Here is an 18,941-nt window from a genome sequence, read left to right as displayed (position 1 = left end):
GTGTTTCTGTCTGTCTCTCTCTCTCTCTCTCGCAAGACAGACGCGTCGTTTCTCAACGGCTTCTCATTCGGTGCCAACGAGTTTACAACTCTGCCTACGACGGATTTGTGGCGATGCGATGTGACAGTGCCGGCACTCCATGCGGTGGCTCAGCCCACGGCGGGGTTCACGATGTGTTCGTAGTACCGTGTAGTGCTCCACCGGCTTTTGATTTCGCGATTTAAAACAATAATAATGTTGGGGGGTGGGGGGGGGGGAACAATCGGTTTATATTCAACATTTGAAAACGGCGATTACAGTACAGAGTGTAGGTGTGGCCTCGACTGGAATGTAGTGTTGGGGAGGGCACGGTATGTGTTTGCATAGCACGCTTGCATGCTTATTAATGTCAAGTTTTAACTTGCGGATAATTAAACACTTAACTTAAAAAAACATTAATTTTATCGGTCGCCTATCAACACATAACCCCCCCAAAAAAAATTACCTATGGAGAAACGGCCAGAGCGAGACATCTATTTGGAGTTTGGACTCAACGCACATGTCACTATGCAAATAAACTTTAACCGCCTGGTTTGCCACACCACGGCTCGACCCCCCCCCTCCACGCCGCTGTCCACTCCACCTTCTTCTAGCCCGCAGCGAGAGGGACAGCCCTCGAACAACGTGGAGAGAGACAGAGAGAGACAGAGGCGCGTGTCGGGAAGTACCAGGCGAGGGCCAAGCGATCACAGACAAACACGGGGAACGAGGATGCTCGCACCCAAAGCAGGCCAGGTGGATAGGCCAAGTAAACAAACAGGGCAGGTTGGAGGGTGCGGGGCAGCAGGTAAAGCGACAGGTGAGCACACACACACACACAGGTAGGTAAGCAGTCAGCCTGAGACACACGCGGGGAGGCAGGCAGGTAGTCACGTGTGGGTTGTAATGGAAGAACACACACACAGGTAGGTAGGCAGGTAGTCACGTGTGGGTTGTAATGGAAGAACACACACAGGTAGGTAAGCAGGTAGTCACGTGTGGATTGTAATGGAAGAACACACACACAGGTAGGTAGGCAGGTAGTCACGTGTGGGTTGTAATGGAAGAACACACACACAGGTAGGTAGGCAGGTAGTCACGTGTGGGTTGTAATGGAAGAACACACACAGGTAGGTAAGCAGGTAGTCACGTGTGGATTGTAATGGAAGAACACACACACAGGTAGGTAGGCAGGTAGTCACGTGTGGGTTGTAATGGAAGAACACACACACAGGTAGGTAGGCAGGTAGTCACGTGTGGGTTGTAATGGAAGAACACACACACACAGGTAGGTAGGCAGGTAGTCACGTGTGGGTTGTAATGGAAGAACACACACAGGTAGGTAAGCAGGTAGTCACGTGTGGATTGTAATGGAAGAACACACACACAGGTAGGTAGGCAGGTAGTCACGTGTGGGTTGTAATGGAAGAACACACACACAGGTAGGTAGGCAGGTAGTCACGTGTGGGTTGTAATGGAAGAACACACACAGGTAGGTAAGCAGGTAGTCACGTGTGGATTGTAATGGAAGAACACACACACAGGTAGGTAGGCAGGTAGTCACGTGTGGGTTGTAATGGAAGAACACACACACAAGTAGGTATGCAGGTAGTCAGGTGTGAGTTGTAATGGAAGAACACACACAGGTAGGTAGGCAGGTAGTCACGTGTGGGTTGTAATGGAAGAACACACACAGGTAGGTAAGCAGGTAGTCACGTGTGGATTGTAATGGAAGAACACACACAGGTAGGTAGGCAGGTAGTCACGTGTGGGTTGTAATGGAAGAACACACACACAGGTAGGTAGGCAGGTAGTCACGTGTGGGTTGTAATGGAAGAACACACACACAGGTAGGTAGGCAGGTAGTCACGTGTGGGTTGTAATGGAAGAACACACACAGGTAGGTAAGCAGGTAGTCACGTGTGGATTGTAATGGAAGAACACACACACAGGTAGGTAGGCAGGTAGTCACGTGTGGGTTGTAATGGAAGAACACAACACAGGTAGGTAGGCAGGTAGTCACGTGTGGGTTGTAATGGAAGAACACACACAGGTAGGTAGGCAGGTAGTCACGTGTGGGTTGTAATAGAAGACCACACACAGGTAGGTAGGCAGGTAGTCACGTGTGGGTTGTAATGGAAGAACACACACAGGTAGGTAGGCAGGTAGTCAGGTGTGGGTTGTAATGGAAGAACACACACAGGTAGGTAGGCAGGTAGTCAGGTGTGGGTTGTAATGGAAGAACACACACACAGGTAGGCAGTAAGGCTGAGACACAAGCGGGGAGGCAGGCACGTGTGGTCTGTAATGGTATAGAACAGGCAGCCAGGGACGAAGGTGATACATATACAGTATGTATGTTGAACTTCTTTCGCACCGTACGTAGCCAACCGTGCTAATCGGAGGTGTGTGGGAGGGGGGGGTGTCAGCATCCCTTCAAATGAGGGAGGGCCAGGAGGGTGCACAGGGATATATAATCTACCAGCAGGGAGACAGCCGTGATACTGTCTCCAATTAGCACCCTGACTCAAGCATCTTACGTGTTCTAAACACCAATTAACAACACGTCACATATACACAACGTATAGAGTACACACATGGATATACATGTTAATCATATGCTCAGAACGTAAAATATTCTTGCACTACTTACAGAATACACGCACAATCAGCACTGCAGAATATACCGCACATAGAGTACACACAAACATGTACAGGACGTATGCCAGTACACAAATACGTGCTCATTACAGTGACCTCGAGGCCAGAGCGACCGGTGTTAGGGGGTTAACGGAGCAGATGCTTCGACACATGACACACAGTACAAACATTACACACAGTACACACATTACACACATGACACACAGTACACACATGACACAGACTACATATCACACGCAGTACACACATCACACAGATGACACACCACACAGATGGCACATCACACAGATGACACACCACACAGATGGCACATCACACAGATGACACACCACACAGATGACACATCACACAGATGACACACCACACAGATGACACACCACACAGATGACACATTACACAGATGACATATTACACAGATGACATATTACACAGATGACACATCACACAGATGACACATCACACAGATGACACACCACACAGATGACACACCACACAGATGACACACCACACAGATGGCACACCACACAGATGGCACACCACACAGATGGCACAACACACAGATGGCACAGCACACAGATGACACATCACACAGATGACACACCACACATATGACACATCACACAGATGACACAGCACATCACACAGATGACACGCCACACAGATGACACACCACACAGATGACACATTACACAGATGACACATTACACAGATGACACACCACACAGATGACACACCACACAGATGACACACCACACAGATGACACACCACACAGATGACACATCACACAGATGACACATCACACAGATGACACACCACACAGATGACACATCACACAGATGACACATCACACAGATGACACATCACACACCACACAGATGAGAAACCACACAGATGACACACCACACACCACACAGATGACACACCACACACCACACAGATGACACAGCGCATCACACAGATGACACATCACACAGATGACACACCGCACAGATGACACATCACACAGATGACACAGCACACAGATGACACATCACACAGATGACACAGCACATCACACAGATGACACGCCACACAGATGACACATCACACAGATGACACAGCACATCACACAGATGACACGCCACACAGATGAGACACCACACAGATGACACATTACACAGATGACACATTACACAGATGACACATCACACACACAGATGACACACCACACAGATGACACACCACACAGATGACACATCACACAGATGACACATCACACAGATGACACACCACACAGATGACACATCACAGATGACACATCATACAGATGACACATCACACAGATGACACATCACACAGATGACACATCACACACCACACAGATGAGACACCACACAGATGACACACCACACACCACACAGATGACACAGCGCATCACACAGATGACACGTCACACAGGTGACACACCGCACAGATGACACATCACATAGATGACACACCACACAGATGACACATCACACAGATGACACACCACACAGATGACACACCACACAGATGACACACCACACAGATGACACACCACACAGATGACACACCACACAGATGACACATTACACAGATGACACATTACACAGATGACACATTACACAGATGACACACCACACAGATGACACACCACACAGATGACACATTACACAGATGACACACCACACAGATGACACATCACACAGATGACACATCACACAGATGACACATCATCACACAGATGACACACCACACAGATGACACAGCATGACACATCATCACACAGCATCACACAGCTGACACAGCTGACACGTTACACAGCTGACACAGCTGACACATCACCACACAGCTGACACAGCTGACCCATCACCACACAGCTGACACCGCCTCACCTTGCAGTAGAGCTCCGTAGCGGACATCGTCACCGGGGCATGGGGCGACAGCCACGTGCAGGGCGCTGCACCACGCTGCTCCGCACCACACCTGCACTGCCCCGCACCACACCTGCACTGCCCTGCACCACACTAACCTGCGCTACACTATTCCACACTGTACCGCACTAACCTAACCCTCGCCTGCAACCACACTGATCCACACTGACCCACGCTGCACCGCACGATACAGTACCGCCTGACCGCAACTGTGCATGCGGCACCACCGAAGCTACACAGCGCTACACCGCACGACCCTCACCACAACTACCCTCGCCGCACGCGCTGTCTGCCCGTCTCTGTCAATGAATGGAGCAGCATCAATGCTGTTCTGTCTTTCTCTTTCGTTCTTTCACGCCGACACCTGCTTCTTGCTTCTGCTGCTGATGATGATTGTGGGGGGTTTTTTGGTGTTTGTTTGTTCCGCCGATGATGATTAAAATGACGACGATGAAGCGTATACCACCACAAAAAAACCTCTTCCTTATAGGGGGGTGGCGGGGGGTGAGAGACACGAGGGTGATGCGGAGCGGGAGGAGGAAGGTGGAGAGGCTGCTACGATGCCGGCTGCGTCGACTCCTCCACTGCCGGGTTCGGGAGTTGCACCGCGACCCCGCCCACTCAGGGGCAGCGCTGCTCGGGCGAATCCATCCCCCTGATGGGGCGAGTCCATCCCCCTGATGGGGGGAGTCCATCCCCCTGATGGGGCGAGTCCACGCCCCTGCTCGGGGGAGTCCACCCCCCTGCTCGGGGGAGTCCACCCCCTTACTCGGGGGAGTCCACCTTCCTGCTCGAGCGAGTCCACCCCCCTGCTGGGGCAAATCCATCCCCCTGATGGGGCGAGTCCACCCCCCTGCTCGGGCGAGTCCACCCCCCTGCTCGGGCGAGTCCATCCCCGTGGTGGTGGTGGTGGTGTAGGGGGGGAATTCCATGGACGGGTTACACAGATAACGCTACCTGACCTGCTTTATTTATTTAAAATAAAATAAAAACGATTTTGTTTGATTTATTACCAGCTATTTACATTCGCGGGCGTCAATGTTGTTGCTATTGGCCACACTCATGGGCACCGTAGCGTGTAGGTGGGGGGACGCCGCCCATGGTTGTGTTTTGATATCGTTTGCCCAGAGTGAGGCTTTGCAGGCTTGCAATGAGCATCGGTGGCTGTACCGTGCTGATGAGTCCCAATAAAAAAAACATAAATCCGGCCCACGGTTTGTCTATCACACTGCCTTGGCCGCTTGCTGTCAAGTGGGGGTCTCGTTTGCTCAAACAAATTGTTTGTTGAATTGTGACCTAAGACAATAGGAGCCACTGTGAATGGCTTCGAGGAACTGCTGTCGGTTTTTTTTTTTGCGAGTTGCAGGGTTGCCGGGACATGTGGCGGGCCGATGTAGAATTTCAGCTGAGAATATTACTTATAATCGAACCACAGAAAAGCGCAACAACGAAAAATCCAACGGTAAACAAAACGCGAAATGGAATTTCAAAGTAATGGGTAAAAGTGATATCGCGATAATCGCCGTATCGTGTAAATTGTATCGTGAATTATATCGCGGCGAGGCTAAGATAAATGCAATAATTTGGTGATAGTACTGCGTTGGCACCGGTGCACAAGAACAAATACAAATATGAACACATTCGTAAATAACAATTGTGACCTTGAAAAATAAATTGAAAAAAAGGCGGTGCTATTGAAAGGTGAGTGTTGTTCTGGGGGCTGTTCAGTTGAATAACCCTTATCCATAAGAGGTTGTTTTGTGGATTAGAATCGCGTAAATACAAATATGTCGTGAAACCCGCCACCACCCGACAGCCTTTTCGTAAGGTTTACTAATGAGTAAGGTTTGTCACGTTTACGAATTGCCTCTGTCGGGTGGTGGCGGCGGGTTTCACGACACATTTATAATTACGCGATCTAACCCATCAATAAATAAATAAAACCCTTTATTATGGTTAAGTTTGGCCACGAAAGCCGACTGTTGCTACCAACTACTACCGAGACGTGTGAGATTGAATAACTCTTGCGGGGCAGGGCTCAGCAGACCGTACTACCCGCAGTGGAGCCACGATTGGGGGGGGATGTGGGGGAGGTTCTAGGTGCGGGCCGGGGCCGTCACCTGGGCCATCAATAACACAAACGATGTGAAGGTAACACGTAGCCTTGAAACATATAAATTATGTTGGCGATGCGACTGCGGTCGCGTTGGCAGTGGGGCATAAGCACAATTGACACACACGCACACACACAAAAATAAGCCCATTCGTCAGAAACATTGTGGGCATAAAAAGTGAAAAAAATTTAATTCGCGTGAAATGGTGTAACCGAGTGGTCTTCATTGCAAGGCCCGCGGGCCACTGATGGCCCCTGGTGGCCTTCAGTGCGGCCCCTGACGTGCGGCCAAGCAACAATACACGAATGGTGACAGCACCCCATCATCATCGTGCTGTCAAATCCCAATGGTTTCAGATGTGTGGCGGCCCTCGCGCTGATGATGTCTTATCGGGAAAGTGGCCCACCCTCTGAAAATGACTGAAGAATACTCAGCTAACGTTTATATTCTGCCGTTGCAGATGAATGCCCCCCCCCCCTCCCTCTTAAGACAGAGGCGGGCAACCAAAAGTGCAAGAAGAAGAGGCATGTTGGCTTTCGAATTCGGTTAAGAATAAAACTCCCCCATCACTACATCGAGAGTCGCAATGCACGTGGTGAATACGCGACTGTGGGTTCTTAATCATCACAAAAAAGAGTATCGCGATGCAGCGCCTCAAAGAGCCACATGCGGCTCCGGAGCCGCGGGTTGCCGACCCCTCCTGCACCTACAACATTGTTGGTGATGACGGGGCCACGGTCATGGTCGAGATTAACGACGGAGTGGCAGCCCAAAGGAGGGAACCACGCCCGCGAGGACATCCACTGGCGAGATGAGCCATTTAACCCAGCCCGTGTGCACAGATGGATCTCTTTTTTTATTATTACACGCTTTTATTTAACTCATTCTGTTGTTGTCGTTGTTGTTGTATTCTCAAATCTTGTAACTCCATTTTAACCCACTTCCCAATGTGGTATCGACTGCAAACTTGGTATACTTATGTCATACTGATGACAATACCATATTCTATCATAAAAATATATTTTTTTGTAACGTTCTTTTTAATATGTTTTGTTTCGGCTTGGGTCTAATTGTCCACGCTCAACTGACGTTGGCTGTAAATCACCAAGGTCCCTTACTTTGTGGCAAGCTTCGGAGCCACTTCCTGGAGTCGTGGAGTTCTTCCATTACTAGTACGGTACATTTCATTAAAGCGTGTTTGATTTTTTTTAATAGTACTTTTTTGGTTTAAACGCTGCATGACTGTAAGAGACGGCAACGGCTTTGAATGACCTTCACTCAGCAGTGGATTGATCCTGGCTATTGGTATTTATACTCTTAGTTTTTTCGGTAAAGTCACGTAGGTAAAATAAAAGAAAACAACTAAATTAAATCACGACGTTTCGGAGGCAACACAAGCTTCCGTCTTCAGGTGGAACAGTCACAGCAGAATATCTGTGTCAAGTGGACAGCTCTGAGACTGCCGGAATTATATACAGGTTAGTGGGGGGGGAGGAGCCAAGAAGGGACGTGGGTGGGGGGGAGGGCTGAGTTATGCCGCCTTTTGTTATGCTGCAGAGGGTTCGGGGGGAGAGATATACGAGTACACGCAACTCACTGAATGCAATGGAAATGGCTGTACAATTATAAGGTAGCCAAACTTTGACTTGGTTTATAACATCTTTTCAATGGTTGATGCTGTAGGGGGTTCGGGGGAAGAGTGATCTGATCCCATCCGTAAAGGATGTCATTCCTGACTTACAGTACCACGGTGTTTACAAATTGAGTTGTACCTGCGGTGTCTGCTATATCGGGGAGACGAAACGACATATTTCTGACCGAATCCGCGAGCACAAATCAGATTTGAAACATGGCAGAACGAATTATTCGGCCGTGGCTGATCATTGTTTCAACACAGCGGGTTCTCATGACATTGGCTTAACAGACAACGAGATAAGAAGTCACAGCTCATCGAGATGCTAACCTTCCTCAAAAGATGCCGCGACAACAAGGTACTACCCATCGCTTTCACACTCACATCTGCTGCTGTATCTTCACCGAACTCTAAAACGGATTCTGTTTAAGGCTAGCCTATCATTTATCTCAGAAAGAATAAGAGTGCTCCGATTTGAACTCGATAGTTTGGACAGGACTCTCCTACAATCTCATTTAATGTTAACACAAAAAATGTCCCCTTCTGATTGGAACCACGTTGACAACATGACTGCTGCCTCTGCTGATTCACTGTCAGTCAAATGCAGGGCTAACCTGATCGCTAAATTCAACCTCCTATCAAAGAGGAACCCAGGACCACACATCACAAAACTGGACGCTAACAAAATCGTTATTAATCAGAGTAACATCCCGATTTCGGACAATCTGAAAACGGTACTGACTAAAGGACTAAATTTTGCTGTCACCCCTAAACATATATCAGCAGAGGATATCATCTCTCAGGTCGATGTAGCCCTCAAAGGCATAGGACACATCCAAGCAGACATTGCGAGAGCTGAGATAGCCACTATTCTTAAGAATGCTAAGAAACCCATTAGCAACATCAGAAAAAACGAGCGCTCTGAACTCGCGAATTTAAAAAAGAGGGATGATATTGTCATTCTCTCGGCCGACAAAGGCAATGCCACTGTCATTATGGATAAAAACTCATGCAACAACAAAATCCAGGACCTACTCAATGATGGAAGCTACTCAAAAATTTAAAGTGATCCTACTAACAGCCTAACGATAAAAACCAACAAGATCATCACTAGTTCGACTTCCCTGATCGAACCATCCAAACTTCCCTCCCTAAAACCCTCGGCTGCAAGACCCCCCAGATTCTATGGTCTTCCCAAGATCCATAAAGAAGGTACCCCACTACGACCCATCGTGTCCACAATCAACTCTCCTACCTACAAACTAGCCCTTTTTTATCGGACACTCTGCTTCCCTTCACTGGCAAGACCACCTCAGGAGTACTTAACTCAACCCAATTGGTTTCTATGGTCAAGGGTATTGTACTATCTTCTGACGATATCCTCGTCAGCTTTGATGTGGTCTCTCTGTTTACCAAGGTCCCAGTACCTGACAACATAACAATAATTGAAGACTTGGTCCAACATGGACTGAACCCTGATGTCCCTGTGCTGGTTAGGCACTGCCTCACCAACACTTCCTTTACCTGGAATGGTACCTTCTACAGACAAAATGAGGGTACCCCTATGGGCTCCCCCTTGTCACCAGTGATAGCCAATGTTTTCATGGAGAAATTTGAATCAGACGCCATCCAGACATCCACCCTTCGCCCTTCCCTATGGAAGAGATATGTGGATGCCACTTTCGTCATTTGGCCACATTGCCTCCCAGCATTGAACCATTTCCTAGACCACATTAATTCCAGACACCCATCCATCAAATTCACCATGGAAGTGGAGAAAGATGGCAAGCTTCCATTCTTGGATGTTCTGTTTGAGAGGACTGATGGCTCTTTGGGACATTCTGTTTACAGGAAGTCAACACACAGACTCCTACTTGAAGCCTGATTCCCACCACCACCCGACTCAAAAGAACTCTCTCATCAAAACATTATACCATAGGGCTCATTGCATTTCTGACCAACACCACCTGGCCAGTGAATTAAAACATGTACATCTGGCCCTCAAGATGAACGGATACTCTGACCGTACCATCCGCCAAGCTGTTTATCCCACCATACAGAAACAACCACCTGATACTCCAATCAAAATCATCACGTTACCATACATAGCAGGCGTTACTAAAAAGATTTCCAAAATTTTAAACAAACACAAGATCCAGGTCCGGTTCAATACAGTACACAAAATCCGTGATCTGATCCCATCCGTAAAGGATGTCATTCCAGACTTACAGTACCCCGGTGTTTACAAATTGAGTTGTACCTGCGGTGTCTGCTATATCGGGGAGACGAAACGACATATTTCTGACCGAATCCGCGAGCACAAATCAGATTTGAAACATGGCAGAACGAATTCTTTTGGCCGTGGCTGATCATTGTTTTAACAAAGCGGGTTCTCATGACATTGTCTTCTCTGATACCAAAGTTATCTGCAAACCTCCCGGTTATTACCAGAGATTTGTCCATGAAGCCATCCAGATATACAAACACAGACAGAACTTCAACCGAGAGGATGGTTTCAAATTGAGCAACCATTGGAAAGATGTTATAAATCAAGTCAAACGTTAGCTGCCTTATAACTGTACAAACATTGCCATTGATCTCAGTGGGTTGTATGTACTTGTGCATCTCTCCCCCCGAACCCCCTGCAGCATAACAAAAGGCAGCTTAACTCAGCCCCCCCCCCCCCCCACCCACGTCCCTTCTTGGCTCCCCCTTAACCTGTATATAATCTCGGTTGTCTCAGAGCTGTCCACTTGACACAGATATTCTGCTGTGGCTGTTCCACCTGAAGACGGAAGCTTGTGTTGCCTCCGAAACGTCGTGATTTAATTTAGTTGTTTTATTTCATTTTACCTACGTGACTTTACTGAAAAAAAACAAAGAGTATGAATCCTTGCAGTCACGAAAGCTTCAAATCTAGAATTATTGGTATTTAGTTGTATAGAACTTGATGGCGTATGGAGCTCACGTTCAGGAAGTCTGCATCACGTAACGACTCTAGCGCCACCGTGTGGATTAATACGGAAATTCCCAGCGGGAGCGGGCTCGCGATAATCGGATTCCTCTGCGTGATATAGACCTGCTCAAGAATATTACAACGTCCTGCCAAATCCACTGCTGGGTGAATATTGCTTTCGTTCAATGTCTCTCATGATTAATTTGATTCGGAGTACAAATATCAAAAAGTGTTACAAACTTAGCATATCCTTTCCTATACAGCGATGAATAGATTTTGTAAAAATATCTATTTTAAAAAATCCATGACTTACTAACATTTAATGTTTTACCACGTCAAGATGTTGAAGTCGTTTTTCATAAAGTTTGATGTTTATTAATCCACGTAGCTCTATTTGACCATTATGTCACGGCCTATGACCAAATCATCTGGAACGTCCGTTCGGTCGAGTGGGATCTCGGAAGCTAAGCAGGCATGAGCCTGGTGGGCACACGGCACGGTGTTCACCATGCACTCAACAGATGTTGTAGACTGCTGCAGGGAAAAATTGTCACCAACGGGCCAGTGCAGTACAAATAACTGTTATACCGTACCATACTGCAATGTCTATGCTCCCATTAACTCGCACTGGCCATCGTGATGCTTTGGCTAAATAACCCTATTAACCCGCACAGCATGAGGCCCTTATCCAACAGTGGATTGCAAAAAGGCTGTACACATGCGCATCAAGATGATCCAAAAATGAGAAATAAACTATTGGAAAAAACTCAAATACTGAGTCCCCGTTAAAATGGTACGTAAAATGTGACGCTACATTTTGCAGATTAATTGCCCCGCTATTAAAATACGTATTGGAGTTGCAGTACGTCCATTTAAAAACTGTGGGTCAATTAAAAAATATCACAAAATATATTTATCAGTCAGTACTGTTTCAGACATCTCTAATAGATATATCAGAACGTCAGCAAATGAGCACGATGGGTTATTTTGTAGAATGTGTTATTGTTGAAGAGACCTCTCATTTAATGAAACTCGTGTTGTTTAAAGTTGGAATAATGCTGCTGGAGCCTTGGATTGATTTTCGTAAACCACGAAATCTGTAGGACCAACACCTCGGCCGTGGCAGATCATTGTTATAATTCAGTAGGCTCACATGACATTGACTTCTCCAAGACAGAGGTTCTTTGCAAGCCATCTGGCTACCATGAGAGATTCGTTCATGAGGCTATCCACATATACAGAGACAATTTCAACCGAGAAGATGGATTCTGGCTTAGCAATCATTGGATTTGATAAACCATTTCGGGTCTTAATTGATTGTTCACGCTTACGGTGGCTTTCAGACCGCATCCATTATTTTCGTCTCCCCCCTCCTCTTTTCCTGAACATAGATGGACTCGCCCATCTGAATAACTGCCAAATCGCTCTCCGTGGTGCTAACGTTAAAAAAATCCCGCCACTTTTTTCACATTTTCTTGCTGTGGTTTTCACACCTGATGATGATTGCTTGTGTTGCAGTCGAAACGTCGTGAGAAATTTATTGTTTTATATTTTTATCATTTTATTGTTTCCCTTCTACGTGACTTTACCGAAAGAACCAAAAATATAATTATAAATTCGTAACATCTATTTATGAATTTTATAGGGATAACTAATGTTATAGGCAAGAGGCGTTGGCTGGTCACGTATCTAAGCAAAGAATAACACAACAGTCACAGTGATACCATAGGGACGTTCCGTTCACGCCAAATGTCTTACTATTAGGATATTACGAGTGAGCCGAGGCTGCTGCGTTCCCAGTAATAAAAGTTTATTTACAAGCCATGCTGGACACACGCCAAGAACAGTTCTGCTGTACAGGCACAACACACCACATCCATGCATCTCTCTCAAAAATGTTACTCTGCCACTGTGGCTCCCTCAAGAAACACGGCAGCTGGCATATGTTCGTTTATACCTTCTGGTCAATGCCTCGTCAAAATAAAGGTCGTTTTACTACTACTACTCCAATGAAATCAACTGCCAGTCTTAATTAAAAACAGGCATTGCGAAAAGCCAAATGTGCACCCATTTTAACGGAATGCGATTAGCAAATTCAAATGCTCAAAAGCTCAAGCAGTGACAGTTAATAATTTTACGAATGAGATTGGAGGCACCATTTCCCAACTATTGTCACTAAAGGTAAGCGTTTAAATCCATCAGCTCTGTTTAATTTGCAACTTAAGCTAGTCGGATGCTATGTAATCTACCAGTAGATCTACCAGTAGATTACAAACTGATTTTTCCCACGTGGATATAGAGCACAACATTTTATTATAAACTTGCCATCTAACAATATTTCCATTTGGAATTGCCGAATGAGACATTTAAAACAAAGCTATTGAAACTTTAGGTAGTACAAAAAAATCGTGAAATTGGCACCACCCAGGGGAACAAATTATTCGCTTTAATCTTTTGACAACATTTTCACAACACCCATATTTTGCCAAAAAAATATGCAAGCGGTGGAAAAAAGCAGATCACAAACCTACCGAGGAACATTCATTACTGATTCGTACACTTAATAAATAAGCATACTTATCTCATTTTTAAGACTGGGGATATTTAAAAACTGTAGCTATTTAAACGAGAGCCTCTCTGCCTATGGTTATGTTTCTTTCCAAACGAGAGCCTGCAATCTAAGCCAATGCGGGCGTGGGCAACTTTACAAATTTTCTTGATGTGATGAGAGGGTGCATTTTGGAAAACCTTGACGGACCACATTATTTTCACTGGGTGACATTTCTTTCAATGACATTCCTTGACAAACTCCAACGAGTGTATTCATTATGTCCAGGTGACTGGCTAACACAAATACACGAGACATCTAGAATGCATAAACAATTACAGTTAAAAATAAAAGCTCTAAAAATGTTTGACAGAAGAGCATATCCAACGGTTACAATAAATCTCTCAGCTAAAAATGTTAAGTTTGTGGGGAATCACTCACTATTACCTTTGAACATAAGATGAAATGAGCGCTTATGAAACGTGTTGCTTGCATTGATTCCCTTCTCGTTTAACATAAAGGAGGTATTTACGTCATTACTTTGTTGAAGGTAGGCAGAATCAAATTAGTCACGGTCAAGCAGTGATATGACAGTCTTTAAGCAAAAACCTAAGCAACCAATTCCATGATGGACCAATGATCTTTATAGCATAAGCAAGGCGTAGTGGCTACTGTCAACAATCTATAATTCCTCACGACGCATTATACTAACGTCGTGCTTTAAAATGGGTAACAAGTTATTTGAACCAATATACTGCAATGAGAAAAACACATGAAGAATTGAGACAACATTGAAAGGGTACAACAGTAATGATACATTTGCCTGCCCAATAACGTATATAAGATTGTGCTAAAGACGTGTGTAAACATAGGGTGTCAAACTTATCAAGAGATTATTTCACACCATGTCAGTCATTGAAAAGTTAACTCGTGCTATATAATTTGACTTGGCAACCATCAGTTACAAAACCTTATCACTCATTTATGTTTCGTTTTGCCTCTTAGCTGTTTGTGCTTAAGGTGAAAGAGCTTTTCTTTTGGAGCCACATCACTCCTGTCGGGGTCTTGTTGATGTTCATACATGCTCGTCACAAACACGCTCTTTGTTTTAATATTTGACTGTAACGGCACGTGACACTGGGCATAAGAAAGCCAATATATTGCAGGCACTTCAAAAATGAGTGATAAGGGTGGCTGGCAAACGTCGAGTAACTCTTTAGCCATTTAATGTCAGCACCAGACTTGTAGCACTTTCTTTTAATGTTGCAGGTTTTATACAAACCGATTTTTTTTTGCCAATCTCTATAGACAGCACTCCCACTGTTTCAACTGATATAAACATCACGTCTTTAAGATCATCTATGACGGTCTCATTTGTTCATCATTTGACGATACCAGGCTTAATGGAAAAGCCCATTCTTTCTTGTTTTATAAAGTCTCGCCACAATGCTTAAGTCATTTGACACCTTGAATGTATACATTTGCGAAAGGCAAGGCCGAGACTGGAATGTTCATTGCAAGGCAGGTGAGATCTTAGGGAGGGAAGGCCTTGAGCCCAAGATGTTACGAACAGAAGGAACTATCGTTACAAGTCTTAGCGCACACCATCACATCTCCACAGCTGCAAGGAAGGAAACGCCTAATTGGGACAAGCGTCTGTTTTACTAAAGACACCAACACATCAACATGTCTGCAACAGAAAGACACAAAAAGGAGTCTTGCTATGGAAAGGTGACAACATGAAGCCACTTCAATTCACAACACTTCTACACAACTTTGACAAGTCAAACGAAATCATAGTTTTTGAAATACTACGATGCATCCTCTTTCTATAAAACGTTAATACATTTTAAAAGAAAAAATAATAAAAGATCCCCCAGGCTTGTGTTCGTCCCAATATATGCTGCACACACACATGAATACACAGGAACATATAGGTGGCTGGGAGGCTTAGTGGGAAGCATTTCTCGCCACTGTGCCGAATTGTATGGATCATCAGTTCAATTCCCACAAGACCCTGGTATCGTATATTTTTTGTAGATTGGATATGACAAATAATCTCCATCACCGTTTCCTAGGAATAGTCGACTGTTGGCAGTGTCAAATTCTACTGGCGAATAACATAAGGAAAATCATTTTCCAAGTCTCCATGGGACAAGATACTTATGGGTTTTTAGGACTCTTACATGGTCTTATTAAAAGGAACTCAATTTAATTAAGTGTTTCAAAGCGACATGGGCATTCGTATCTTTTGCAATGAGCGAAAATGGTTATCAACTAGTTAAAAGGAATTGATATTTACCAACGTGAATTTTCATTAAGTTTCAAGTGTGGCCAGTAGAGCAGTCTTAAGATTGATTCCATTCAATATTCTCAAACGTGATACAAAATTATGTAGACTTGGAAAACATGGCTTCCATACATCTTAGCTGTATCCCATTCTTCTAAAGTGCAGGTGGATATTTAAAAAAAAAAAATGATCTTATTGGGGTTTACAACCATATGGCATTGAGCAACTGATCACACAATGCAGGACCACGCAGACGATTGCCATTGTACCAGACTGACTGCAACAATTCTCACCGAGCTCATTTGAGACTATGGCAAATGTAGGTAGAGGAATAGTTCGCGTCATTGATATTTGTTCATGGTAACATTTTGTGAATTGGGTTACTTGTCAAAGGTTTGTATTTGTGAATGGCGCCGCGTGGCATGCGAGTGTTTAATTTAAACGACAGCGAAGTTTTAACCACGAAGCTACCCGGCCACTAATGATTAACAGACAGCTCAAGTCGTCGTTTTACCACCTGCTATATAACATCTCACTCGGGGTACACCGAATAGTTTGATTTTAGATCGAGCCAGTATACGGTAATATTTTCGCTATCTGGGTATCGATTACTCAATGTAAATACAATTATGTAAGTACATATTAAATATTGACATTTTAATCCGCCTTTATTACCATACCACTAAATTAGTCTAAGTCACCCCTACACCTGTATTCTCTGCATAATTCCATTCAAACACGCGTTTTTAAAATATTTCGTCTCATTGCATTAACATTCTACATTATTTTATCAATGTATGTTACGCGAGTTTGTTGTTTGTGTATATATAAAAACTGGATTTGGTTTCAAATTCAAACCGGGCCAGATATAAAATAATGTATTCGGCAAGATAGCAAGTCCTATTCAGTGCACCCATAATTATTCCCAGGATTATTTAGGCAACACAGAATTAACTTTTTTTCCCCACAACGCCAGCCTGCACACACACACTAAACTGACGGCTTCAATCCGTTAATGTCTTTGTGCTACACAGACGGAACTAAACATCACAGCCGATACGTTACAGTCTTCCAGAACTGGCAAGGCAAATGTGGTGGTATACGCCTGTAATACAGAGACTTGGGAGGCAGAGTTGGTGGACCACACAGATGGAGAAGCAAGCAGTCCACAGGAGGCAGCACAGCAAGTACATTGCAAGTACATTTATGGCAGGAGGTGGCTCCTCCCCAGTTTGTCGATTACCTCCAGACACTCCAGTTTTATTCGACGCCAAATCATAAACATGTGGACTGGGCTAAACTTCCTAAGCAGAAACCTCCTGAAAGACCGGTGAACACTCAGCATTTCCTGGGCAAGGAATGTCAAAATGTACACATTATGCGGAGTGCCACACTGTACAGGCGGATTTCCAGTGTACGAGTTGTCAAAATGAAGGTCCTAAACAGGACACATGCCAATTTAAAACTGTTGCACCTCCACCTATTATATCGACATTTCTCATTGCAGAACACTGCTTTGCAGCGGTTTAATTGAAATTATACATGAATAAAAACAAGCTAAATACGTTACATATTAGCATTGGCTAGGTCAAGGGTTATGGCGGTTTAACCACGCTCCTTTAAGTCGTCGAACGTGAAAGTTAATCATGAGCTCATCGATCTACGCTCTGTGCTCACCTTCTTAACATGGGCTGTGAAAATCAGCTCGAATTGGCAATCGGGTAGTCCTATGGATAGTTACGCATCCTTATGGACACCGTACAATCGGGTACACCGTTAACTGAACGCTAAACAGCATGGTAGTATTCATCAAATCTGAATTGACCAAAGCACATCGCGCTGTATGTGGACTCGCCACAAACCTGTTAAACATGGGCTTAAAAAGTTACATTTTCAACCAATTGTTTTTTTCTTAATTTTATCTCCCCCCCCCCCACCTTCAATTCCACTCCATTTGTGAAATTTGATTCGAGTCATAACAGGACATTTCCATCTGTGTCCGGTCATCGGTGAGAAGACAGAGGCCGTTCATTTGCAACCACTGAAAAGCTGGGGTTGTTCAGAGGTGGTTGCCCACATCAGACCCATGAATCCAGATGTGTCGGCTCCGGTGCTAACATTCACCTCCCCCACCCCCGAGGCACCCAGCCACCTCTATGTCCTGTTTATATTCGCGTGGAATCACCAAAGTGTGCTATGGAGGAGGTAATAATGACCGTGCGATTACCACGAGTAAATTTAGGTGACGGTGCATCATAAATCCGGAACTGCAAACTGCTCACAATTAAAGTTTAAACATATAAAATTACACGTTCCAACACAACCACATTTCCTAAAGCTTCCCATATAAATGTTTAAATCAATCCCCTAAAAAGGTAATTTTGAAACACCGGTTTCAAATTGAACACAACCTAAATGTTTGATTTCACGTCCTCCTTAAGAAGCGTCTTTATAAAATCGCCACCACAAGTAACCAATTGCCTTGCTTACGTTATACCTCCCAAGGAGCTGCAAGAGGGTTACCACGATGGGGAAGTTGTCAGTGTCATGCGATGCAGAATTCTCGACCAGAACAATTGACCACCCCCCCCCCCCAGCGTGAAAGGTGGGCACGAAACTGCGGGGGGGGGGGCTGCTCACGAATGTTGACGCGCGACTGCCCAACCCGTCTGGTGTGCCTGGAGTAATTGTGACGTCACGGACTAGCGACGTCACGAGACCGGAGGGCCCTGCCTGCTGAGCGTAGACTTGCTGGGACATCGGTCACGAAGCACACCGCAAATATT

At 45.1% G+C, this 18,941-nt stretch overlaps 1 protein-coding gene across 4 annotated transcripts in view; it reads right to left on the bottom strand.

The window, feature by feature from the left end:
• MYO5A (myosin VA) overlaps positions 1–5,272 on the bottom strand; it is a 124,121-nt gene extending 118,849 nt beyond the window's left edge. For 3 of the 4 annotated variants that reach the window (XM_032953886.2, XM_032953892.2, XM_076066713.1), the window contains exon 1: positions 4,576–5,272. In XM_032953886.2, the coding sequence (XP_032809777.1) occupies positions 4,576–4,602 (27 nt within the window). In that variant the 5' untranslated portion in view covers positions 4,603–5,272. The remainder of the gene's footprint in view (positions 1–4,575) is intronic. The other variant, XM_032953891.2, reaches the window with a different exon arrangement.
• Between the last annotated feature and the right edge of the window lie 13,669 nt (positions 5,273–18,941).

The sequence above is a fragment of the Petromyzon marinus genome, chromosome 13 (genome assembly GCF_048934315.1).
Source record: "Petromyzon marinus isolate PM22_M1 ecotype Great Lakes invasive population chromosome 13, UKy_Petmar_22M1.pri1.0, whole genome shotgun sequence".
Taxonomy (NCBI): domain Eukaryota; kingdom Metazoa; phylum Chordata; class Hyperoartia; order Petromyzontiformes; family Petromyzontidae; genus Petromyzon; species Petromyzon marinus.
The sequence above is the reverse complement of the archived record's forward strand: the minus strand, read 5'-3'. Positions and strand labels throughout refer to the sequence as shown.